This window comes from Tasmannia lanceolata, unplaced genomic scaffold, assembly GCF_043159265.1.
Source record: "Tasmannia lanceolata isolate RefF3 unplaced genomic scaffold, GAP_Taslan_0.1 ptg000011l, whole genome shotgun sequence".
In the NCBI taxonomy this organism is placed as follows: domain Eukaryota; kingdom Viridiplantae; phylum Streptophyta; class Magnoliopsida; order Canellales; family Winteraceae; genus Tasmannia; species Tasmannia lanceolata.
In genome coordinates this window covers 26,330,806-26,356,104 of record NW_027518688.1, presented here as the reverse complement: position 1 = coordinate 26,356,104, position 25,299 = coordinate 26,330,806, and the positions used below count along the sequence as shown (strand labels likewise).

Here is a 25,299-nt window from a genome sequence, read left to right as displayed (position 1 = left end):
TGGATTCCTCATGTTTTTGTATTTGGATACAAAAATACATCAATCATCCCCTAAATATAAGGCTAATCTGGTTCATTTTGTTTGGGTGTGATATGTCCAGTAAAGGCAATAGATGATGTCTGTTACAAAAAAAAGAAAATTGCCTGTGCCACATTTGTTTGTTTATGCTCATCACTTTGGTTAATTAATTCACATGAATCCAACACCTCTCTTATTTTTGTTTGGGTGTGATTGGTCTGGGTTCCCACAGATGACTTGCCTTAGATTTTTCTTTATATAGAGAATATATTCAGATTCAAACAAAAAACTTTACTTGAGTACATGTGGAAGTTCTTCTACACACTAAGACTGAGTGATATTGCTTTCTTCTTTACAATGTGTCACTACTCTTGCTAAGAACATAAAAACCATCATCAGTTTTGAACAAAGTTACATGCGCAGAAAATTCAGAACCCAGCTGCCATGGGTAGCTCATGATATCTTCCAGTTCAAAAAGATTTTGAGAAACCTCTGATCGACAGAGAATCATGGTTCAGACACTTGAAGCGATCAAGGATGCTGGTTGGTCTATCAAGGTGGGGACAACTGGCACAATTGGTTCATTGATGACCAGCGAATTGAAATCCCTGAAACATGCTCCACTTCCATCAGTTCCCACTAGAAGAAAACCTCAAACAAGTTCAGTTTCAGTTCCATGTGGCAGTACTGCCCTTAAAAAATCAAAGCCAAGACGAATCCTAACATAGATATGCTAAGCTCTGATAACATCCCCACAGAGGAATCCTAACATAGAGAAACTAGACAAGAAAGGATCTTTAATCTCCATGTCACTGATGTAATTCATCTCTGTAATCTGCATCCATGGTCCCTGTGAATGGTTACTGGAATCCAGTTCAAGCCTTCTGAAGTACTCGATCAAGGATGCTGGTTGGTCATTCAAACAAAATGAACCAGATCTGAATATATTCTCGCTTGCAAAAGAAGAAAATTGCCAAACCCACATTTGTTTGTTTATGCTCATCACTTTGGTTAATTAATTCACATGAATCCAAATCCATTTCTTCCAATGTAGTACATGAGATATATAGCCCACATGAGATTGAACACCAGTCCTGTTTGTAGAGTCGACTTATCAGTCAATTTACAAGTGCAACCATGGCAAAACCATATCAAGCTTACAACTAAACAAGCAAACCATTACAAGAGATGATGTCTGTTACAATATGATTGAGACTCTTTCATTCTTCCCACCTCACTTAGTGCTACATTTTTTTTTAAAAAAAAACAAGAAAAAAAACCACAACACCCATAACTTTAATCCACCCAGTTTCATTCTCGACCACTTTAACGGCTTCACGTCCCTGTTGCACCAACACCTTCAATTCAGCAACCTCATTATCCAACTTTTCCAACACTTTAATGGCTTCACGTCCCTGTTGCACCAACACCTTCAATTCGGCAACCTCGCTCTCCAACCTTTGCAGACGTTGATTTGCAATCATGTTGTCCCTCCTCAAACGAAATTCGTTGTCGTCAACATCATTTTGACACCAACGGAAATACTCACACTTCTTGATGCCAAGTTCCTGTGTGTTGCATTAGCTTTAGGAATTTCAAATTTGATCAAGAAATTAAATCACACGTATGAATTTTTACTTACAAGAAATCCACATGTGTAGTAGGGCCGTCCTCGGTTTCCATTCTTATCTGACTTAGTTATTCTGATACATGCTTTCTTTTGACACTCACAATTCACCACAGTTGAACTACCATCACTCTCAGTAGACGACGCCATCGATTAATCTTAACTATCTGCACACAATCAGAACATATCCCATATTTCCACTTCAAATGTTTGAGTTTCACCCTTACCTGGGGAAGGAGGTGGAAACCCAAGAGCAAGAAAGCCAACAACGAAAAAAACCCAAAAACCCGATTCTTCTTCTTTTAGCATAAAAAAATGAAAAATAAAAAAAACAGAGAAGATGTTTATAGATTTGGTTTCTTGCTGAGATGCCCTAGTTTTCGATTTTTTTCGTTTTTGGGTTTCTTGCTGAGTTTCCAGTTTTTTACTTTGGAAATAAGCATTTTGGGTTTCTGCTTCACCAAGATCTCCTTCACCCAAAGCCGACGATCTCCTTCACCAAGAGCAAGAAACCCAAAAACAAAGATAAACCACAAAACCCGATTCTTCCCCTCTTTTAGCATGAAAAAATGGAAATAAAAAAAGAACAGAGAAGAGGTTTTTTTCGGTTTTTTTCATTTTTGGGTTTGTTGCTGAGTTTCCATTTTTTAACACTGGAAATAAGCATTTTGGGTTTCTGCTTCACAACGATCTCCTTCACCCAAAGCCGACGATCTCCTTCACCAAGAGCAAGAAACCCAAAACAAAGATAAACCCAAAAACCCGATTCTTCCCCTCTTTTAGCATTAAAAAATGGAAAAAAATAAGAGAACAGAGAAGGAACGACTTACCTGGTGAAGGAGATCGTCGGCTTTGGGTTGCACCCTTGTTCTTCTTCGACGATCTACCTCGAACTGTGAAGGAGATGAGAAGAGACGAGATTTCGTACAAAACCCGAACCGAGTTCGTACAAAACCCGAGAGATCGTCGGCTTTTTTTACTCAAGGAGATGAGGATCTATCAAAACCAGATAAGGTAATGAGAGAAGAGAAGAGGTTTACGTTTTTGATGCCCTAGATTTTGGGTTTCAAGCGTTTTTCTTCTCTATTCGTTTTTCTTCTCTGTTTGGGTTTGGGAACGAGAAACCCCAACACTGTTTTTCATTTTTGGAATGGATGGCTTAGATGATCGTTGATCTAAGGGCCTTGCTTAAGCCACATCTCCACACATCACTAATGTTTAGAGAATTCTCTACACATATGTGTAGGAACCGTTTTCTCATATATATATAGGTTCCTACACATATGTGTAGAGAGTTCTCTACACACTAGCTTAAAATACAGTGGGGCCCACATTGTTTGGGTGATCCAAGCCATCCATTTTAAAGGCCCTCACATAGATAGGTTGTCTACAAAAAATCAGATCCATAGGATCATCCCAACCCTACGATTTGTGGAGGTAAAATGGATGTCTTTAAACCTTCACAAATTAGTTCATTTTTTGCCTCCAAAGTTCGAATGGTTAGGATGATCCTATGGATCTGATTTTTTGTGGACACCCTATCTATGTGAGGGCCTTAAAAATGAATGGTTTGAATCACCCAAATAAGGTGGCCCCCACTGTATTTTAAGCTAGTGTGTAGATAGCTTCTCTACACATATGTGTAGGAACCGTTTTCTCATATATATATATATATATATATATATATATATATATATATATATGAGAAAACGGTTCCTACACATATGTGTAGAGAGTTCTCTACACACTAGCTTAAAATACAGTGGGGGCCCACATTGTTTGGGTGATCCAAACCATATGTGTAGGAACCGTTTTCTCTCTCTCTCTCTCTCTCTATATATATATATATATATATATATATATATATATATATATATATATATATATATATATATATATATATATATAGTTTTTAGTATTCCTCTCGCTACCTATCCTGAGTAAGAGGGGGAGGGCTTTATGTGACTACTCTTAGATCTCCACCCTGGAGAGACTACCACCATTATGAGCGGATAAACCTTTCCTTTCCCTTCTATATAGAGGCAGTTGCCCCTTTCTCCCCGGGTACATCACTCACTCCCAGTTCCTACCATTTCTATATACTTTAGAAAATAGAGAGGGAGACTTGGGAGCTCAATATTGGAAGAGCTCCCTCTCTTTTCTCTATTTTAAGGTAAGCTCTACCCATTCTGATCGGAACAACAGAATGCTCGATCATGCGATCCGAACGCTCGAACAGATGGACGATCTCGGCACGCCACGCACCACACGAGTTCCTTCAACTTCCTTCTCGATGCCTGCATCGAATCTAAGAAACTCGATCAGGTATCCAAACTCTTTTATGAAATTCCTAAAAAATTTAACATTTTGCCCAATGTATCATCGTATGATCTCTTGGCAATAGCGCTCTGCAAATCGGGTTCTCCGGAGGCTGCAATTTCGATTCTGAAGGAAATGAGAGAGAAAGAGTTTGAGGTTAGTGTGATTCTTTATAGCATTGTTTTGAACACTCTGTATGAGATGGGGAAGGTTAAAGAAGCTGAGAAATTCTGGAATGAGATGCATGAATATGGGTGTTCGCCCGATGCCCAGGTTTGTAATGTTAGGATAATGCATGCCCATAAGGAAAAACCTGAGGAAGTACTGAAATTCATCTATGAAATGGCGTCATTAGGGTTATATCCTGATACACCTTGTTATAATTACCTGATGATGTGTTATTGTGAGAATGGTAGGGTTGAGGATGCTATGAAGGTTTATAATGGTATAAAGGACATTTGGTGCTGGCCGGATGCTATGACATTTAATATTCTAGTGCATCATCTTTGTAAGAATGGGGATTTGGATTAGTTTTTGAAGGTTGCTCAGGAGAGGATCATGAGTGGTACGATTCCACAAGTTGGAACAATGAAGGATTTGGCTGGGGTATTGGTGAAAGAATCGAAATTGGATGAGGCGAAAGGATTGATCGGCGAGGTGAAGAAGAAGTATCCCGAATTTTTAAACTCTTTGAAGTTTGTTGAGGAGGAACTTGGTTTGAACAAGGATGATGGCGGGTCTGCTCCTGTGGCTGATTAGCATTGGATTTTCATCGCTAAGCAGTTTCATGAATCTTAGTTCGTAGAGGCTGGGAACTTTTGGTTTGAATGAGAATGTTATCTTTGGGATATGTATGCTTTCCATGAGTACTAGTGCTTAGAAGCTTGATTTTTTATTTTTTTTATGGTTAATGTAGCCTAAGCATTAGATAGGGATATTTGATTGTCCTTGAATGAATTTGATAGAGATATTTGATTTTAAGACTCGTAGAATTTTATTCTCAATCCAAGCCTCGGGTGTGACTCAACTAAACTGATATATTTCTTATCATGGATGTTTTTGGCTTCTGTCAGATAAATTAGTACAGTATTCTGCCGCAATAATCACTTTTTGCATGAAATAAGATGAGCTGCATAAATTTTATATTCATAATTCTTTTGTACATGAACTAACATCTTCTGCGTAGATTGTATATCTATCAATACACAATTTTTCCTGTCTAAAACATGAAATCTCGCAAAATATACGAAATTGACTTTCTCCCACAACCCAATTTTTCCCATCTAATTTTTGTAATTAAAAAAAATATTCGGAATTCATCCAGAAGAATAAGAGAAAGTCAGAATGGCTGGACTCCTGGGGTGCTCAATTGAAGAGTTTCCAACCACTTATTTGGGCCTCCGTCTTGGAGTTGGCCACCCTAAGAAGAGGGCATGGGATCTCATAGTGGACAGGGTGGATAGAAGACACTCAACGTGGAAATGAATTTTGGTTTCCCTTAGGGGAAGAATCACTCTAATCACAACAGTGTTAGCTAACATGCCCATATATTGTTAAAGTTGCCTCGAATTTGAGGTTTCCTCATATTTGGAAATTCTTTCCTCTTCCTGAGCTTTTTATAAATAGAAAACTCTACTTACATTGGGACTCTTGGTTTTATCTTTGATAAGATAAATTCCAAGAGAGAGGAACGGACATGACTTGACTGTTTAGAAAACTTACCCGAAGCGAAAACCTAATCTTGGTGGTGTACGACTTCAACGAGAGAAATAACGTGAAAACGTTATTGGAGTTTGGGGTTTTTCTACGACTTGTGTAAAAGCAAGAAAGAGGGTCTTGATTGAACAAGAGAAGAAAAATCCAAGGGTTCTTCTTGTGCACTTGGAAAAGTGAAGAACGGTTGAGTGCGATTTGACATCTCTCTTGGTGAATAAGAAGAAGAAGCAAGGCTATTTTAGGGAGCGAAGGCGCTTGGATCCTAGACGGTGTAGAGTTTGTATCTCATGTAATCCGGAGAAAGCTTTGGGCTTTTGTAATTCGGTGAGTGCTTCTTGTAATCGTCTTATTTTCCATATAGTGAAATCTTTTGAAGTCTCCCCCCGTGGACGTAGCCACTCACACAGTGTGGTGAACCACACAAATCTTGTGTGCTTTATTGGTGGTTTGGCTTGCACTTTTATTTATTTGTTCTTAAAAATCTACTTCGGGAACGTTGCGTTGAATTTATACACAATACCGGAAACAGACTTTCGTGTTTGGATTGTTAACTTGTCACCGTGGAGGGCTGTTTTGCGCCCCAATTCCGCAACAATTGGTATCAGAGTTTTGGTTCTACAATGGCGGTGACGGTTTCTAGTGCAAAGTTTGAAGTCGAAAGATTTGACGGGAAAAATAGTTTTAATTTGTGGCAAGTCAATGTAAGGGATTGTTGGTTCAACAAGGATTACATAAAGCACTCTTAGGGAAGACTAAGAAGCAAGCAGATATGTCAGATGATGATTGATATGACATGGATTTGAAGGCTATGAGCTCTATTCGCTTGTCGTTGGGAAATGATGTCAAATACCATGTCATGTATGAGAAATCTGCAGCGGATATGTGGCTGAAACTTGAGAGCTTGTACATGACAAAGTCTTTAACAACCATGTTGTATTTGAAACAACAATTATACACCTTGAAGATGAAGGAAGAGACTGAAGTGATGGTACACTTGAATGCCTATAACAAGATAATTTGTTAATTATCGAACATTGATGTGAAAATTGACGATGAAGATAAGGCCTTGATTTTGTTGACTTCTCTACCTCCATCTTTTGAACATTTGATTACAACACTACTCTACGGTAAGGATACCATAGAATTAGAGGAGGTTACTGCTGCTCTACTTGCTAATGAGATGAGAAAAATGCCTACAAGTGAGAAGCAAGCAGAAGGGTTGGTTGCCAGAGGTAGACCACTAGAAAACGAGAATGGGAATAATCGAGGCAGGTCTAGGTCAAAATTCGAAATAGGGAAAGGCATGATAAAGTGTTTCCATTGCCATAAAATTGGGCATGTAAAGAAAGACTGTCGAAAACACAAGGAAGATCCGGAAAAGAAGCGTGGAGAGGCTTCTGATCAGGCAAGTGGGGCAGAGGTAAACTCAGATGAAGACTACGGCAAGGTGCTCACCGCGTCATCATCGTTATTATGACGCATCGATCCTTAATATAGATGTTCTTTTCATATGTGCCCACATAGACCTTGGTTCTCTACATACGAGCAATTGAATGGTGGCTCGGTTTTGATGAGTAATGAAAATTCTTGCAAGACAGTTGGGGTCGGCACTGTGAATATTAAGATGTATGATGGAACCATTAGAATCTTGACATGAGTTAGACATGTTCTAGAGCTGAAGAAAATTTTTGATTTCTTTGGGTGCTTTAGACACTAGTGGATGTCGGTTTACTGGAGATGGTGGAACTCTTAGGCTCTGTTCTGTTGCATTCCACCAGATGGAATCCTTTTGAAATGATGTGGTAAAATAGAAAAGGAAAAGAAAAGAAAAGAAATAGGAAATGAAAAAAGGATTAATGTGTTGTTATGTTATCAAAGAAAAGGAAAAGAGGGCTTATGGGCTTTTTGTTATTTGGGCGATTCCAAAATTTCTTCAAGAAGTGGTTGCAGAAATATTGGATCTGATAAGGGTACTTGATTCGAGAATTGAACATCGTAGACGATCGGAGAATGAGGTGGCCGAAAGCCTAGCTAAGTCTGGAGCTGAAAGGGACGATTTAGAAATAGTCTCCTATATGTAAATATCCTTACTGCTTAAGAAAGGATCGAGTATTTTGGATTATTGAATTGTCACTAGTACTTTCTTCTTCTTTGTATTGGCGTTGGGTATGCCTGGGCCTCTACCTAATATTTTGTAAAACAGGTTGGGACTCCTGGTTTCGAATGCTAACTCGATATTATTGGAATACGTCATTTTTCCAAAAAAAAAAAATCTTCAAGAAGACATGGGAATACAAAGAAGAGGCATACATTTTCTGTTCTAAAGCAGATCCGTGTTGATCGCTGCTCAGCAACCAAAAATCTATATCGAATATGAGGAATAACCCAACACAATACTCAAATCAATGAAAGAGGAAGAAAATTGGTGCAGAAGAAAGAGGAGTTAGAGGGAAATACAATCTCCCTGATGAGAGATATGGTTTTTTGCCTATTTCGACAGATTAATGCACTGAGAACCCAGATTCTACCATTTTAGGGCAGAATTGTAGAGAATAGAATGGATGTGGGTTTATGGATCTAGGGTTTCCGGATCTAGAGAGCGGTGAAATCCGCCATGGAGAGAGAGACTCCGCAAAAACCCCAAGCCATTTCGGTGGTTTTGCACAGAAACAGTAAATGGTGCGAGAGGTAGGCAAGGAGAGACGGCCACGATAATGAGCTTGAGGAGGCCGATGATGGCGCTAAGAGGATGAAGACGATGATGTCTTTTTTTTTGTTGCAAGACATTTTTGGTCGAGAGGAGTACGACATTTTTGGGGTCCTATAAGGCAGATTCCTTAGGATTTTTGGCCCTTTCCGCTCGTGGGAGGAGGAAAGTTGGGCGATGATTTTGACTTGACACGTAAGACATAGTGGAATCCACGTAAGCACAAAGATTTCTCCTAACTTTGCAATAGAACAACCACTTTTACTATTTTCCACAGAAAATGGGGCGTTTTCTATTTCCTTTCCTGCACAAGTAGCGCTACAGAACAGACCCTTAAGGTTATAAAGAGTTCTCCTATGGTCATGAAGGCAAAGATGGTCAAAAATTATTTATACGAGTTGATGGGAAATACATGGTAGGTGGAGCAGTTGTTTCTACAAAAGAAGACGGTGTGACAGATTTGGCACAGCTTTGGGATATGCGGTTGGGGCATATGAGTCAGCAGGGTTTGAGAGAGCTCAGTAATCGGAATCTACTCAAGGGTGTTACAAGTTGCAAGTTAGACTTCTGTAAGCATTGCGTCTTCGGCAAGCAATGCAGAGTGAGTTTCAAAACATCAGTTCATCGAAGCAAGAGCAAGTTAGACTATTTGCACTCAGATGTGTGGGGACCAGCCTCAGTTGCTTCAAAGGACAGTGCTCTCTATTTTGTGACGTTCATTGATGATTACTGTAAAAAAATATGGGTCTATTTTCTACGGAGAAAATCTGAGGTGTTTTCTACATTCAAGCAATGGAAAACCATGATTGAGAAGCAAACTGGCAAGAAGGTGAAGTGTCTGAGGACAAACAATGAAGGAGAATACAAGTCTTCTGAACTTATCGCTGCAAGGGCGAAGGCATAGTTCGCCACTTTACTACACCGGAAACTCCGCACCAGAATGGAGTTGCAGAACGACTTAACAGGACTCTTCTAGAGAGGGTTCACAGTATGCTGAGCAATGCTGGATTAGAGAAGGACTTCTGGGCAGAAGCGGTTAATACAACATCTTACTTGGTCAATAGGTTACCTTCGACAGCAATTTCCTGCAGAACTCCAGAAGAGGTATGGTCTGGTAAACCTAGTGATTATTCTATGTTAAGAATATTTGGTTGTCCTGCTTATATTCATGTTAAGAATGATCAATGCCCTAAACTTGACCCAAAATCCAAAAAGTGTTTCTTTCTTGGATATGCAAGTGGGGTCAAGGGATTTAGAGTGTGGGATCCTTCTTCTAACAAGCTAACCATTAGTCGAGATGTCATTTTCAAGGAAGTAATGAAATTGATTGATGAAATGGCGTCATTAGGGCTAAAACCTTATACGATTAGTTATAATTACCTGATGAAGTGTTATTGTGAGAAGGGTAGGATTGAGGATGCTATGAAGGTTTATAATGGTCTAAGGAAAAATGGGTGCGAGCCGAATGCAAGGACATTTAGGACTCTTGTTCATTATTTATGTAAGAATGGGGATTTGGACAAGTATTTGAAGGTTGCTCAGGAGAGTATCAATAGTAATAAGATTCTAGATGTTGGAACAATGAAGAATTTGGTGGAGGAATTGGCGAAAGAATCTAAATTGGAGGACGCGAAATGATTGATCGGGGAGTTGAAGAAAATGTTCCCGTTAGTTTTTTAAACGTTTGGAAGAAAGTCGAGGTGGATCTTGGTTTGAACAAGGATGGTGGATCTGCTCCTGTGGCTGTTTAGCATTGGATTTTCATTGCTCAGCAGTTTCATGAATCTTAGTTATTAGAGACTGGGAATTTTTGGTTTGAATGAGAATGGTGTGTTTGGGATGTTTATGCTTTTCATGAGTACTAGTGCTTAGAAGATGGAAATTTTAATGTTGTATGGTTAATGAAACCTAAGCATTAGATAACTTAAGCTCGAACTAGTTGAATCAAAGATATTGTTAACTCATTGTGTTGGCAGAAGTTTTTCCTCAATGGAATATGGTGATGTGCTATGGAACCTGGAATTTGATGCTCCAAGTGAAGTGATTAAAGAGGTAAGGAAATTCCAAACTCTCATTTCAGCTTCTTTGTTTGTCTTTGCGAGATATTTCGTTTTAAGACTCAGCTGAATTTTATTCTCAATCCAAGCTTCTTATATGACTCAACTAAACCAATTTATTTCTTGTCATGGGTATTTTTCGCTTCTGTTGGTTAAATTAGTACCTCGTTCTGCCACAATAATTTCTTTTGCACATGTACTAACATCTGCTGCATAAATATTATATTCATCAATGCACACATTTTCTTGTCTATGACATGAAGTCTAGCAAAAGATACAACTGTGAGTTTCTCCCAAAGGTGGCGTCCTTTTTTGGAGTTAATTCTATATTTAAATTGGACAGAAACTTGGTTCCACTGCTTCTTGAAGCACAGACCGTGGCCTTTTTAGTCCCCATACTAATCAGTGGGTGGCCAAGATCATTTGTATTCTGTTCTGATGGTATCTAATTTTTTTCGTATCAGTTTAATATGGTCCCTTTTGCCATTCTGTTCTTTGTTTCTTTCTTTAATGATATGCCATTTTTTTCTTCTGCTGCCTAATTTTTAAGTATCCGTTTAATATGATCCCATGTGTCATTCTGTTCTTTTTGTATCTAATTCAGTAACTCTTAAGTATCCGTTTAACATAGTCCCTTGTGCCATTCTCTCTTTTTTGACATTGACAACAAGAACTAGATTCTGGTGCTATGGGCCTCTTGAACTCTACTCAAAGGCCGTGGTTTGAAGCACATCATTACCTCATGAAAAGAAAATGGAAAACACTGAGTGAAAGAGTCTTAGCTAGTTGGTCTGTATTATGAATTCTGACATGGAAATCATGGTGTAATTTCTCAGTTTTATATCTAGTGCTCCTATTCTGTGTGCTGTCTTCTATTCTTTAGCAGAATGGAGCTATCTGTCTTTGTCAGCCCACTGAGCATTTATATGTTGTTTCTTTGAATAGAATTGAGCTATCTGTGTTTGCCAACCCTTGAGCTGGAGTGTCCTTGCTGCAATCTTGTTTCATGAAAGTTTACTAAGTTTCCATGCAACCATGTTATGAAAGCTAAAAAGACCAATTTCCTATCATTCCTTAGCTCCCACACCATGGCCTAAACCAAACCTCTAGTGGGTTGGATGCCGAATCCTTTTGAGAAAGGCCATAGTGTCTTCTTCCATGGAAAATTGATTAGTCAGCGAGGTTAATTCGAGAAAACCATCAAGATGGGGTTTCTCAGAATTGAAGTTCTTGCTCCATTGCCCTCTAGTATCACTGTGCTTGTTAGTAATATTAGTTGGGAAAGGAAGGGGTCTTTGTAGAAGTGGGTGATTTGTTTGGGAGAATATGGCCAGAAAACCATCAAGATTGGGTTTCTCAGAATCAGAAGCTCTTGCTCCATCGGCCCTCGGTAATCGCTGGTTTCATTGAAATATTAGTTCGGAGTGGAATTTAACTTGCAGAGGAATCCTAGACATAGGCAGGGAAGAAGACGATGTAGAATTGGGTTGTAGAATAAGGAGAAAGTGTGTGTTCTTTTATTATTATGGCAAGGTTGATTAGTAGTGCCACTATAAAACATCATCCATTCCAGAGATTCCAACCTTTTCTTCTATTTTTATAGTGGCCGCTGTTGCATAGGTTAGACTGTTAGAGTTTCTATTATTTTATTAATTTATTCTCTTGAACAGAAAAAGAGAAAAGGGCAGTGGGTGTGAATAGAGGTTCTTTGCTTTAACCATTCAAAAAGAACAATGAGGCTCTTTGCTTTAATGTAGAGTTGAATAGAGGGTCTTTGTTCATCATTAAAAATAAATAAATAAATTAATGAAGGGTCTTTGTTTTCCCATGCCAGCTCATGTCTTTGCTCAATTTGAAGCATGATTACTGTAAGCTTCCTGGTTGGATCAGAAGGTCGCTTCTGCTAAATTTGAGTTCGGAAGCTAAATTCTTCTTGATTACTAAATTTAATGCGTTCTCTTAGTTAGGTTTCCATTTTGTTTTTTTTTTGTTTTTAAAGATAAAGAGTAAGCTTCTTATTTATGTAATTTTTTTCTTTCTAGTTGAGTTTCCCTCCCTTTTTATAATGTCAAAGGGTATATTTAAAATTCAAAAAATCACCATAAATCTTAAATAAAATTTATGTACTTTGTTTTTCAAAATTTTTAACATTAAATCTAAATTAATAAAATATCGAGCATATAAATCCCTAAAATTCCAATTAGAAAAAATATAAATCCCTAAAATATGTAATTCTAATAAGTCTAGAAGTTCTCAACCGCCTGTAACATAACCAACTATAACCTTATTTCTTTCTTTACTTTTCATGATTTCTTACATGTTACTTCACTTTTTCCATTTCTTCCTTGACGTTTTTCACTTCCAACTCTCTCCTTATTCTGGAAACTATGATAAACTGAAGGGTGCCCTTGCAAAAACAAGCCACAAGGGCTCCCCCTTTGAAACCAGATACAACGAATAGATTACAATCTGTTGAACAATTTTCCTTCTTTGTCCATGGAGAGAATTTGCATGAGGTCTGGAGGGATGATTGTGGACGGGATGCTGTCCCCTTTGCATGGGCAATTCTGCTTGGAGAGGAAGTCAGCGGCTGAATTCGTCTCCCTCCATACATGTGATGCACGCAAATTTGAAAAAAATGAGGGACTCTGCTATATCAAGTAGGAGCGGGTCTGCTTCCATGGTATTTGCATTTGCCTTTGAGCACGTTTACTGCGAATGGAGAGTCCGATTCTACCCAAGTGTTTGTAATTCACAATCATTTGGCCAGCTTAAGCCCTTCTTGCACTGCCTTTAGTTCAAGAGCGTAGATTTCATATCTGTCAACCTCTAGGGAGTACAACCAGTAGGGGTTTCCTTGCTCATCTCTGATGTTACCGCCAATGCTCTCTCCATCTGCTTTCAGCAAGGCATCCGAGTTTAGTTTGAATTCTCATGTGTTCAGTTTTCTCCAGTGGCATGTTTTGATAAGGGTAGTTTTCAACCTAAATTGATATCCGAAGTTTTCTGAATTTTTCTTGTTACGCTCGGTCATGTTGTTTTAATGTCTTCTAGCTGGAGATGATGCATTCTGGCCCGAATTACCTGCAGAATGTCCTGAAGAATCTGTTTCTTAGGACGCTCTTTCTTTTTGAAAACTCGAGTATCAAGCTCTCTTCAAATAGAGATGCTGCTGCTGAAAGGCATAGATGACGAACAGTAGCTGATTGTCCCTCTCCAGAGCTCATCTTCCTTACCCATTCTTCTTTTTCTGCAGGGATTTCAGCAGTTTTCTTCTGTACTCCATTCGCCTAAGAATGGATTTCCACACCCATGCTGATTACCCACATCGAAAAAACAGATGGGAGGTTAATTCTGATTCTGTTTTGCACAAGTGGAGGCATCTGTCGGTTTTAATTCCCAAGGACATGAGCCGGTCTGTTGTATTTAGTCTTCCTTGGAGAGCTTGCCAGGTAACTGTAGCGTGCCTTGGTATATGGCCTCTGTGCCAGATGGTGGTTGTCCTATGTTGCTTCTGCGTAACTGTTCTCAGGGAGTTACAGGCACTTTTGCAGGTGAAGCTTCCATCAACTGTTGGTTTCCATATGGGAGAGTTTCCCTTTTCTCTAGAGAGAATTGCCTTCTTGATAATTTCCATCTCCTCCCTTAGGGAGGGTTTATCGAATATAGGGTCTCAACTCCCCATTCCTGAGAACTTGATCAACTGTTTTAATTCTCCTCAAAGCGTAGTCAGTGTTTCTGTGAGAGATTAGTGTGTGCATGGTGCCCTTCGGGTGCCAACGTTGAGACCAGAAGTCCACCTCTTTACCATCCCCAATTTGTTAGCATATTAATGGTTTTGGGTAACTCTCTTGCTTTGATGATGCTCCGGAAACCCCATGATGGTTTCGAAGGCATATTGGTTAACTCTCTTGCTTGGCTAACCTTTCTTTTTAGTATTTCCTCTTCGCCCATTCCGTCCATAGGGTTGGGCGATTGGAAATGATATAAGAAAGTTGTTTGATTTGAAAAGCACTGTTCATGTCCTCGGATTTCTTGATTCCCTGGCCGGCCCCCTTCTTCCTTTGGCCGACAAATATCCTTCCAAGAGACTGGTTTTAATTTCTTCTTCCCATCCAGCCCCGCCCATATGAAGTCTTTAAACAATCTTTCTAGAGCACCCAAAATGCCTTTGGGTAGGTTGAAGGCGGTCGACCAATATATCTGATATGTGCTCAGTACGGTCTTAGTCTCTCCATCAGAGCAATCTGTTTTTTTCTTTTGAATGGCAAGAGCAATGCTGTTATTCTTAATTAATATCTAAAAATCAGGTCTAAACTTTCATAAGCAGATTGCAACTTGAAAACAATTTCTGAATTCTTTTGCAAGACCTCATTTCCGCTTAGGGTCTGTGTGAAAATTTGTTTTTAGCGAAAGGAGGAGTAGAATTACAGAAATTGCATTCAATCTGAAAACAAGAGATCAGCTTTTAAATTGGGTGAATCTTTCAATAAGCCTGAAAATATTGAAGAAGGTGAGGTGGTTATGTATTTGCAAGAAAAGTTTAAAATAGGGTGTGATCTCATGAACTATAAAGTTAAGTGTGCTTGGACGAGAGTTTGGGAAGGAGAAAAAACCTACCTCGTCTTTTTTCTATATTTTAAAAAGGTTTTCCGAGAAAAAACCTGCTACCGGCATTCATCCGGTAGAGCACGGGAATTCAAAGTCCAAAGCGTAGACTGAAAAGTCTGAAATGAATAGACAGTTGTCGGTTTCTTTATTTTTATCATGGAATGGGGCCCACATGATGACGTTCTAGCTACGCCCTGTAAAAGGAAAATGACATATTCCCGCCCCCCCTTTTCTTCCACAGCCACCCCTATTGTGTAAAAACTAAAAAGAGTTGTCAGACACTACTTTATAAATACGAGAGATCCAAACCGTCCATGTGATGGGCCACAAAGTAAACAGGTTGTTCCGCAAAATTCATTTCCATAGGATGATCTTTGCCCTATAGTGTGGTCCGTACAGTACTTTTGCTCGCATCATATAGACGGTTTGGATCATCCTATAGTAAGGGCTCACTGATCCTATAGTGTGGTCCGTTCAGTACTTTTTGAAAAATATGGGACTATAAGGGCTCACACCGTATAATTTATCTGATAAATACACTAGAGGGGTAGTAGAGGGGAAAAAATAGGGATAAATTTAACACTCCCATAGAAAAATTCTACACCCCCCCCCCCCCCCTGCCCCACCCCCGCTATTTGGTAACTTCTTGGAACCCTACCAATAGCTACCAAGAGCCTTCCTTTATATCACCAAAATCTTTTATAATGTCAAGACAGAAACTCCTCAGAAACCACCTTGGCCACAAAAACGAAGTTTCGTCCTCCCTATAGAATTCCAGGCTACTCCTCATTCCACTATATTAATGCTGCAATTACACGAAAATAGAGCGCTCTCTCTCTCTCTCTCTCTCTCTCTCTCTCACACACACACACACACACACACAGACGATAAGATGCTGAAATCGGAGACCTTCATGTCATCACTAATCCTCTCCTGCCTAACCTTCAACAGTGCAATCGCGGCCGTTCATTCACGACACGATCCATCAATGCTTGCATATGTTATATCTATGTACATAATCTTCATGTTGTTGCTTTGGTGTCTACATGTTTTTGAAAGGTTACCAGAGAAATCTCAGAAGAGGGAGAGGATGAAGATTCCAGTGTGGGCCCTCTCGACCTCTCTTAACGTCATTTTCGCTTACAGGATGACTGTGTTTTTCCCTCTACGCTTCAATTTCTTCGTTTGGTCTCTTGTTGGCCTAAGCAGCTTAACCTCGTTCTATTTCTTCTTTGTACACCGTGAGAAAACTGAAAACATCCGTAGTAAAATCAAGTCTGGTGATAAGGAGGGTTTGTCTATGGAGGAGGTCTAATTCATGCCATGAACTACATTTATGTTGCTCTTTTATACCTTGCTCTTTTGTGGTATGTTTTTCATTAAAAGCGTGTGATTTTACTTTCTATGTTGAGAAAACTATCGACCAGTGTGTATTTTTTTTGCAATATTATTAATTGAATTGAATTGAATGTATGAAAATTTTGTGGGTTATTGGAAATTCGAGGAAAGGTGTGGGTTTCAGCATGTATTTCTCTATAAAGATGGTGATTATGCTGTGAACTGATTGGAGAATGACTTAATCTGTTGATTTTCTTTACTCGATATTTTAAGGAGGAACAAGAGAACTTGAGAGAAACTCAAGGCATTAATGTCTCAGTAAGAGTTAACTGTAGTTGTCCAATGGCGTGAAATAGAATTCATGAAATTGGTTCAAAATGGGCTCAATTTTGAATTTTGAAAGAAGTTCGATTGATTTATATGAGCTATCTGAAAGGCTACGTAACTCGATAAGAGTTATAAACTGCTAGAGGCATAAAATTCATTTGCAAGATCAGTTGAAGGATAAAGATTATTGTAAATGACATAATTCCTGGAGACATTCCACCGATAATTGTATGTGTTTCGGAATGTTATCCAAGAAAATGTAAGAAAAGGGATATTAAGGCTTTGAGAAAAGAAAAACCAAGTCATAGGAATTGATAGTGTTCCTTTCCCTAACATGGAAAAAGACATGTTTGGTCGACTACCAAAGAGACACATCAACAGAATTTGACAAAGTTTTGGGGAAACAAAGAAGTGAAGACCGGTTAACATAGAACTGTGGGGTGTGTATAATGTTTACACTCCCAAATTCAAAATTTGAAAGATGGATTAGTGACAGAAGCTTATAAATAAAGGAGAGGAAGAACTGAGAAGAAATCTCAACATCAATACACAACTTGTACTTTTTCAAACTTTCCTTGTAGTCTCCCCTTCTCCTCATGCCCTGTTTCTCTGATTTGATGGTGTACTCCGACGCGTTCAATGGACAATGCTTCAAAAGAAGGTATTCTCTTGCATTGTTCTTTGGTGAATTTTCTTTCTTTACAGTAGATGAACTATTAAGTCCTGTTTTTACAAGGCGATCAAACTGATAGTCATTCGAACGCTGGCTAACGTTTTCCCACCATTTGACCGGCTGGTCTCTCTCTCTCCACACACACACACAACAGGAACAGATGGTGGGCCCAACAGAAACCATAGGATAATCCAAACCGTCCATTTGATGGGCCATAAACCTAAATAGGTTGTGTCCCAAAATATTATTTCCATAGGCTGATCCTAGCCCTCCGATCTAAATAGAAACTACATCTTATGCAACCTCTATAGATCGTAGGATTGTGATCATCCTATGGAAATGATTTTTGGGGCACAACCTATTTACATCGTGGCCCATCAAATGGACAGCTCGGATCATCCTATGGTCTGGACGGTACACTTCATTTTCAAAAATATGGATGGGGCCTAAATTGGTACGAACCACACCATAGTATGATCCAAACCATGGACGGTTTGGATCATCCTATGTTGTGGACGGTACGCTTCAATTTGAAAAATATCAGTGGGGCCTACGATTGGGCCTTAATGCTGGTGTACGACCAACTCCATAGGATTATCCAAACTATGGACGGCTTGGATCATCCTATGTTGTGGACGGGCCTTAATGTTACTGTACGCCCACAGGATGATCCGAACCATTCATTTGATGGGCCAACCCTTTTGGGGGAACAACCCATTTACGTTATGACCCATCAAATGGACGGCTCGGATCATCCTATGGTCTGGACGGTACACTTCATTTTCAAAAATATGGGTGGGGCCTAAATTGGGCCTTAATGTTACTGTACGAACCACACCATAGGATGATCCAAACACTGGGCGGCTTGGATCATCCTATGTTGTGGACGGTATGCTTCAATTTGAAAAAACATCGGTGGGGACTATGATTGGTCATGTTACTGTATGACCAACTCCATAGGATTATCCAAACCATGGACGGCTTGGATCATCCTATGTTGTGGACGGGCCTTAATGTTACTTTACAACCAACTCCATAGAATGATCCAAACCATTCATTTGATGGGCCACAATGTAAATAGGTTGTGCCCCAAAAATCATTTACATAGGATGATCACAACCCCACAATCTATAGAGGTTGCATAAGATGTAGTTTCTATTTAGATCGGAGGGCTAGGATCAACCTATGGAAATGATATTTTGGGACGCAACCTATTTACGTTTATGGCCCATCAAATGGACAGTTTAGATTATCCTATGGTGTGGTATGGGCGGGGGCTACGTTGTTCAAAGATGGGCCCACCATTCCACTAACGGTTTCTGTTGGGCCCACCAACTGTTCCTGTCGTGTGGAGAGAGACCGGTCAAATGGTGGAAAAGTGACATATACGTTAAATCCAGCCGTGGGGGGAGGGTTGGAATATCAGCACCTAGAAAATATCAGCATCTCTAGGGCCTACTTTGTCGCCCCTGAAGTCTATCCTCCCGCGGGTCAAAAGGTAAGTCGACAAAAGGTTGGTGGATATTACTATATTAGGGATATTAATATCAAGGGAATTGCTAGCATTCGCAAAAGGGTTTTCGCGGCTGATCTGTCGCACATCAGACCAGCCACCTCGTTAATGAAGACAACAGCTTTTGTCTCCATTCATGAGGTGGCTGGTCTGACGTGCAACAGACCAGCCGCGAAAATCGTTTTGCGATGGGGCTTAGCAAATCCCTAATATCTAATACAAAATTTGGAGGGAAATGATATACTCGCCCCCTTTTTTCTTGGGAAAGCCCCCATCAAGTGTCAAAGTATAGTCATAAATACCGTAGTTGGGCGGTCCAAAATTAAAAAAAGGGCACCAATACATATTCAAGTTAGATCCATTTAAATTTCGGATTTCCGTCCAGACCGAAACCGAAATCCACTGTACCCGAAACGTTATAGATTTCACCGAAATTTAGAGAGGGAAGGGGATAGTTCCTACTGGAGGGGAGAGGTTGAGGAGCAAAGAGGGTGAAGAAAAATGCCATATCTTTGGGTTTCCAATTACTTATTTTCACAACATATTTGGAAATCTGATTTTTTTCACTGTTAGTCACTGATTTGGAAATCCAAGGATTTGATCCGGATCCAAAATCACAACACAAAAAGGGCTGTAAATGTGAGAAATCCAATTCAAAATCTTCTCGGCATCCAAACGGGCCCAATTTCACCTAAAATTTTGTATTTATGCCGAAATTGGTGGAATCCAAAGTTCTTTAACTCAAAATTTTAATTTTTATTAGTCTAAAATTTAGGCCGAAATTTGATAATAAATAATATATTTTTTTCATTGGTGAGAGGATTTCGGTTTCGGTGAAGGCAAAAAGGCATACTGAAGCCGAAATTTAAAACCATGGATCCATTTTCATTCTCCTAACATCCTACAATTTGCAATGTCAGGTCCCCCTCGACAGCGATTGCTTACTATTAGACCTGGCAAAAAGTGACCCGGACCCATGGGTCCACCCGGCCCGCCCGTAATTTACGAGTCCGGGTCACTAAATCATGACCAGTTGAAAATTTGACCCGGCTCGGCCAAACCCGTAAAAATTGGGCCGCGTTGGGTGGATCCGCGGGTGCCCGTAAAAACCCAAATGTTCAAGATTTACATGGTGTAAGCCCTTATACTACCATAATTTTCAGAGAGTAATGTAATGACAACATCATAGGATGATCTAAACCGTTCATGTGACGGAACACACTGTAAATAGGTCACCCACCAAAAATCATTTCCATAGGATGATCCTAGCCCTCCAAACCATAGAGGTTTCCATAAATAATAATATGCAATGCCACCATAGATCAGAGGGCTAGGATCATCATGTGGAAATGATTTTTTGGACACAATCTATTTACGTTATGGTGCATCACATGGACAGCTTGCTTGGATCATCCTATTATAGTGCCGGAATAGAAACAGAGAAAAAAAAAGGTGACCCGCAGGTCCACCCGGCCCGTACTGGTGGGGTCCGGGTTCACCAAATTGGGACCTGTAATATTCTGGGTTTTTTTTTTCCCGGCCCGTACGACCCTGACCCGATCGGGTTAGGTGAAACCCGGCCCGGCCACCCGTTTGCCTGGTCTACTGACTATGATTCTGTCATTTTCTTCCCTGTCATTTTCTTCCTTTATAATCTTCTTTTTCCCACTCAGTGGTAGGTCCCACAGTCTGAACGGTCAAAATACGCCAGGAAGAAAACTACGCCCGGCCATTGCCCATTTGGGACCTTCGTGGAAACATGCCAATATCTGCTAAATCCCCCTCTTTTTATATCACCATCTCTTTAAATTCTGATAGAAACTTCTTAGAAAACTCCATGAATAAGAGAAGGTAGTTTCTTCCCAAGTTCATATATCAAATCCCCTTCTCCTTATTATTTTAAGGCTGCAGTGAGATTGAAATAAAGAACTGCCTCTCTCTCTCTCTCTCTCTCTCTCTCTCTCTGATTATCTGAAAATGAACCAGAAAAAATCTGAATCGTTCATGTCATCTCTAGTCCTCTCCTTGTGGGCCCTCGCCACGATGCTTAACTTCTTACTTGCTTACCGGGTTTCAGCGATCTTCCCTCTGGCCATGGAGTACTGCTTTGTTATGGTTCTAAGCAGCTTAACCACCTTCTTCATCTTCTTTGTCTACCGTGAGACTGAGAAGAAGTCCAGTTATAAGGAGTCTTTACACATGGAGGAGGTCTAACTCAGCCCATGAACAACACAGCCTTGTATTGCTCTTTGAGGATCTTTTCTCCATTAAAAGATAGGTAAATGTATACGTACAGCTCATGTCAGCCAATAAGTGAAGGCTATTGATAATGGGACTACCATGTTTTGATAATTGCACAAACTCAACTTGTTTTTTTTTCTTATTTGATTGTCTAATTGGTTTTAGGACTTTTGAGGACTGCTAATCGACACTCAGGCCCTGTCTGGTTCGCAGGATTTGGAATTTTTTTCCTAGGGAAATTTTTTGTTTCCACAATTCAGAGAAAAAAATAATATGGTTATGGCTTACAGCGGCGGAGCCAGGAATTTAAACTTGGGGGCCGGCTTGGTCATGGGGACCTTCCCCCACAATTTTCAAAAAAGTCCTGTGGTGCCCAACTTCAGAGGGATTTTGCAAGTCATTAGGGGGGCCGTGGCGACCCCCACGCCATAAGTCCCTCTGCCCCTGATGGCTTATTTAGAAGGGTATCATTATAAATAGAGTGAGTTTAAACTGAAGGGAGCCCTTGCAATGAAGAGGTGAAAGGGCTCCCCCATTGGCTGCACATCACCGTCATGTTTGACTTTTCAGCCGTTATTAATGCATGATGGTGATGTGTAGCCATAGGAGGGCCCTTTTACCTTTTTTTTGCAAGGGCTCCTTCAGTCTAGAATTCCTCTTATAATTATAGTTGAAGGCCTTGGAGGTTCAATTTACATTTTTTTTTCATGTGTAATCAAACACTGATTTTTACATGCATCAATCTTGAGAAGGGATCTTTGTTGGGCATAAGACCTTGACCCACTAGGTTGTGGGTCTTCTTTGACATGTTCTACTTCGGGTTGGGGCTCCGCCTTCCCAGGTCTCACGAGGGCTCCTCCTTCGCTGTGAGGGCTTGAAATGCTCCGCTCTTTAAAACTTATACCAAGCCTGAATGGAACGCTGTACCATGGGCTGATCACTAGAAGTCTGCTGTGCCTGCTTCTTCACTCGACATCCCATGTTATCAGGATCAAAGGGAATTTCTTAGCCCTTGTTCTGTTGTATTCATATACACCTTCCACTATTTTAGCATAGTTCGGCTCACATGAGATGTTGGGACTAATTGATATGGTGAATGATCAAATTACAGAGATGCAAAAGATCAAAGTAAAAAATTAATGAGGTACAGAAATAGGAATTAGGCAAGAGAAGCCAATTAAGGCTTTATCATAAAGACTTTTGTTTCCATGCTTATGCCGATGACTGCATAGAAATAAGTCCCGAAGATACAAGGCCTACAGCTATTGATCGATAGGTTGCACCCCTATTTCAATAGCAAACCTGTAAGCCCGCACTTGGATGAAACAGAAATGGCAAGAAATAATTAACACAAATCTGCATCCAAGACAATTCTAAAAATTATTTTGAAATGAGACCCTAAGCCTTCTTTTATAGAAAAATAAAGAAAAGAATGGACTGTACCTTTTCACATGAAAATACCCTTTCATTTAAAATAAGTATTTTTATAGGCAATGGCCTACGGCCATGGTTTTAAATTTCGACCGAAATCCAAAATTTCGGATTTCGGTTGAAATTTCGGTTTTTCCGAAATTTGACAAAAAAAAACTGTTTTTTTAATATTAATTTAATATTTTACCGAAATTACTGAAATTTCTGTAATTTCGGCCGAAATTTAATATTAAATAAAATAATCCGGGTTATGTACCAGATTTCGACCGAAATTTCGAAATTCCTTGGTCCGAAATCGGTACCGAAACCGAAATTTTAAACCTTGCCTACGGCAACACCAATTAGAGGGAATTTCAGCATCAGCCTAAAAATTGAGCTTTTTTAAGTCGGCATCCACACAGTAATTTATGATGATGGGTTGAAAACTTTAGAAATGCTTTTACATTTGATAGGTTTGTTTGGATGCACATAATCTAAGTAGAATGAAAGGAATATGAATTCCCTACTTTCCCTTGTCTTAATTTGAGAGGAAAGTCACACAGTACAAATTGGCTTCTATTTGAGAATTTTAAAGCCGACAATGAACATGTGAATAGTATATATATGAACACTAAGGAGCCGTTTGGATACGTGAATTTTAGATTCTTAGATTTCCTAAAATTGTAGATGGGAGACGAAAGAATAAGGAGAGCCGCAATCGTTTTCTGATTCCTCGCCCTTCTTTGTGTCAGCAAGAGAGAAGGAGATCATCCCATGTTTCCAGGTTTTAGAAATCTCAAGATGAGGAACAGATTTCTTACTTAAAATCCAAGATTCTAAAGAGATGTGAAACGGGCGGCCTCCTTCGTCTCTTTTCTCCTATCCAGGATTTTCAAGAAATCTAAGATTCTAAAATCTGAGTATCCAAACAGCCCCTAAATAAAACTAGGAAATGGAAAATAAATTTTTTTTTTTAACATCCCCACTTTTTAGTGCATCCAAACGGTACAAGGCGAGGGAACATCTCAATACACATCCCCAACAATCCAACATTGCTTTTCCCATCAAATCTCCTTTCCAACTAACTCCACACAGAAGAAGATGGTCCCTTGGACCCAAAATGTCTCTGTCTGCTTTTAAAAAAGAGGGACGACCCCTCTTTACAGCCAAAGCCCTGCAAGAAGTTGCATCCATGGATAATTGGATATCACACATTGGAGAGGTCTATAATCGATTAATCGTACAGATCGATCCAAGACATGCAATTTAAAGTTTAACTTGAATCCTATTGGACAAAGTTCATATCCATTGTTTGATTTTCTAAGTATGAGTTACGAATCAAGGAAGGCGTTAAATAAGAGGTATTAAAATGCAGAAAAGGTAGGTGGGGCCCATCTATTTAGATGATTTAAACCATTTATTTTCTCGGCTGGCCCCAAAAAAAATTTCCACAGTTGGATCATCCTATAGAGAAGATTTAACCATCTACTGTGGGGACTAGCAAATGAATGCTTTAGGTCTTCCAAATAGATGGGGACCACTATACAATCTCGCTGAATAAATAGAGCTTTTAAGTGGTTCATGCACGTGTAACCCAAAAAGCACAGCGGGGCCTACATGATTGAATGATCTAAACCGTTAATTTTTTTTGAGTCCTTTCATAGGCAGGCTGTGTCTAGAAAATCAGGATCGTTGGTTGATTTAAGGGTACTTTAGTAATTATTTAGAGGTGAGTTTTTAAAAAGGAGGAGATGGTCCTTTGCTTTGTCGTGAAGTGTTCGTCCGTTGTAAATTAACGAAGACGGAAACATTAAAGGAGACGGGGACAATCAAATGGAAATCAAATTACATCAGTACTACCAATATCAAACAAACCAAAGTCTTTTCCATTTCATTATACGCCCAATGATTCGGAAAAAAAAAAAAAAAAAAACACTTGGGCACAATTTGTTTGAAGCAAGGTTTAAAATTTCGGTTTCGGACCCTGAAATTTTGAAATTTCAAGAATTTCAAAATTTCGGTAGAAATCTAGTACAAAACCCGAAACTAATATTTTATTAAATTAATAAAAAACGGATTTTTTGGGTCAAATTTCGGAAAAACTGAAATTTCGACCGAAATTCCAAAATTTCGGCCGAAATAAATGACCGTTTCGGTTTTAATCGATTTCGGATTTCGGTCGAAATTTAAAACCATGGTTTGAAGGCCCACCAAAGGTTCATGGAGAGAAAGCAAATGGATATTTCACACCTTAATCTTTACATTTCAAATGAAAATTTGACTGAGAAAGTAAAATAAAGCTACAAGAACAGTTCTTGATTAACCATAAAGAAAGTCACTTTTACTGTAAATGGTAAAAAGATAATTTTTTGTGAAAAGTCTTGGTCCCATTCCTAAGATAAAAGATTACAAAATCAACCGTTCAGAGTGCCTTGGTCTGATCACATATACAAGGCAAAGTGGGGCCCCATAATTATCTTTAAAAAAGGCACGTAAAAGTGACTTTCCTTTTAGCATTTTCTTGATTAAAAGACCCTTTTCTCTTGTTAGTTTCTCAAAAATACCTAAGAAAAGAAAGAAAAGAAATAGAAATTATATAAATGTGATCACTCATTTGATGATACGATGTGTTTAGTTGTTGGGCTCATTATAGATAGGTCACGCTACAAAACACTCCTCTATTGGTTAATCCTGACCGTTAGATACATGGCTTGTGGCCTAGATAGTCCAAGTTATAGCGAA

The 25,299-nt window shown here is 39.3% G+C and overlaps 1 protein-coding gene and 1 pseudogene across 1 annotated transcript; one reads left to right on the top strand and one right to left on the bottom strand.

Moving 5' to 3' along the window:
* Positions 1-387: 387 nt before the first annotated feature.
* Positions 388-2,736, bottom strand: LOC143886329 (uncharacterized). The gene is made up of 3 exons (XM_077390278.1): positions 2,476-2,736; positions 1,661-1,812; positions 388-1,586 (listed from the first exon to the last, which is right to left on the bottom strand). Exons 2-3 carry the CDS (start codon positions 1,793-1,795, stop codon positions 1,275-1,277), a joined length of 447 nt encoding a protein of 148 aa, XP_077246393.1. The 5' UTR covers positions 1,796-1,812; positions 2,476-2,736; the 3' UTR covers positions 388-1,274.
* A 1,148-nt stretch (positions 2,737-3,884) lies between these two features.
* LOC143886088 (small ribosomal subunit protein mL103 (rPPR7) pseudogene) lies at positions 3,885-5,000 on the top strand (annotated as a pseudogene).
* The last annotated feature ends 20,299 nt before the right edge of the window (positions 5,001-25,299 follow it).

What these genes read in the sequence shown, in the direction of transcription:
- LOC143886329 (XM_077390278.1), bottom strand. Translation starts at nt 1,795, where the DNA reads ATGGCGTCGTCTACTGAGAGTGATGGTAGTTCAACTGTGGTGAATTGT. An exon ending in ACTACACATGTGGATTTCTT is followed by an intron (nt 1,587 to 1,660) that starts GTAAGTAAAAAT and finishes TGCAACACACAG; the next exon opens with GAACTTGGCATCAAGAAGTG.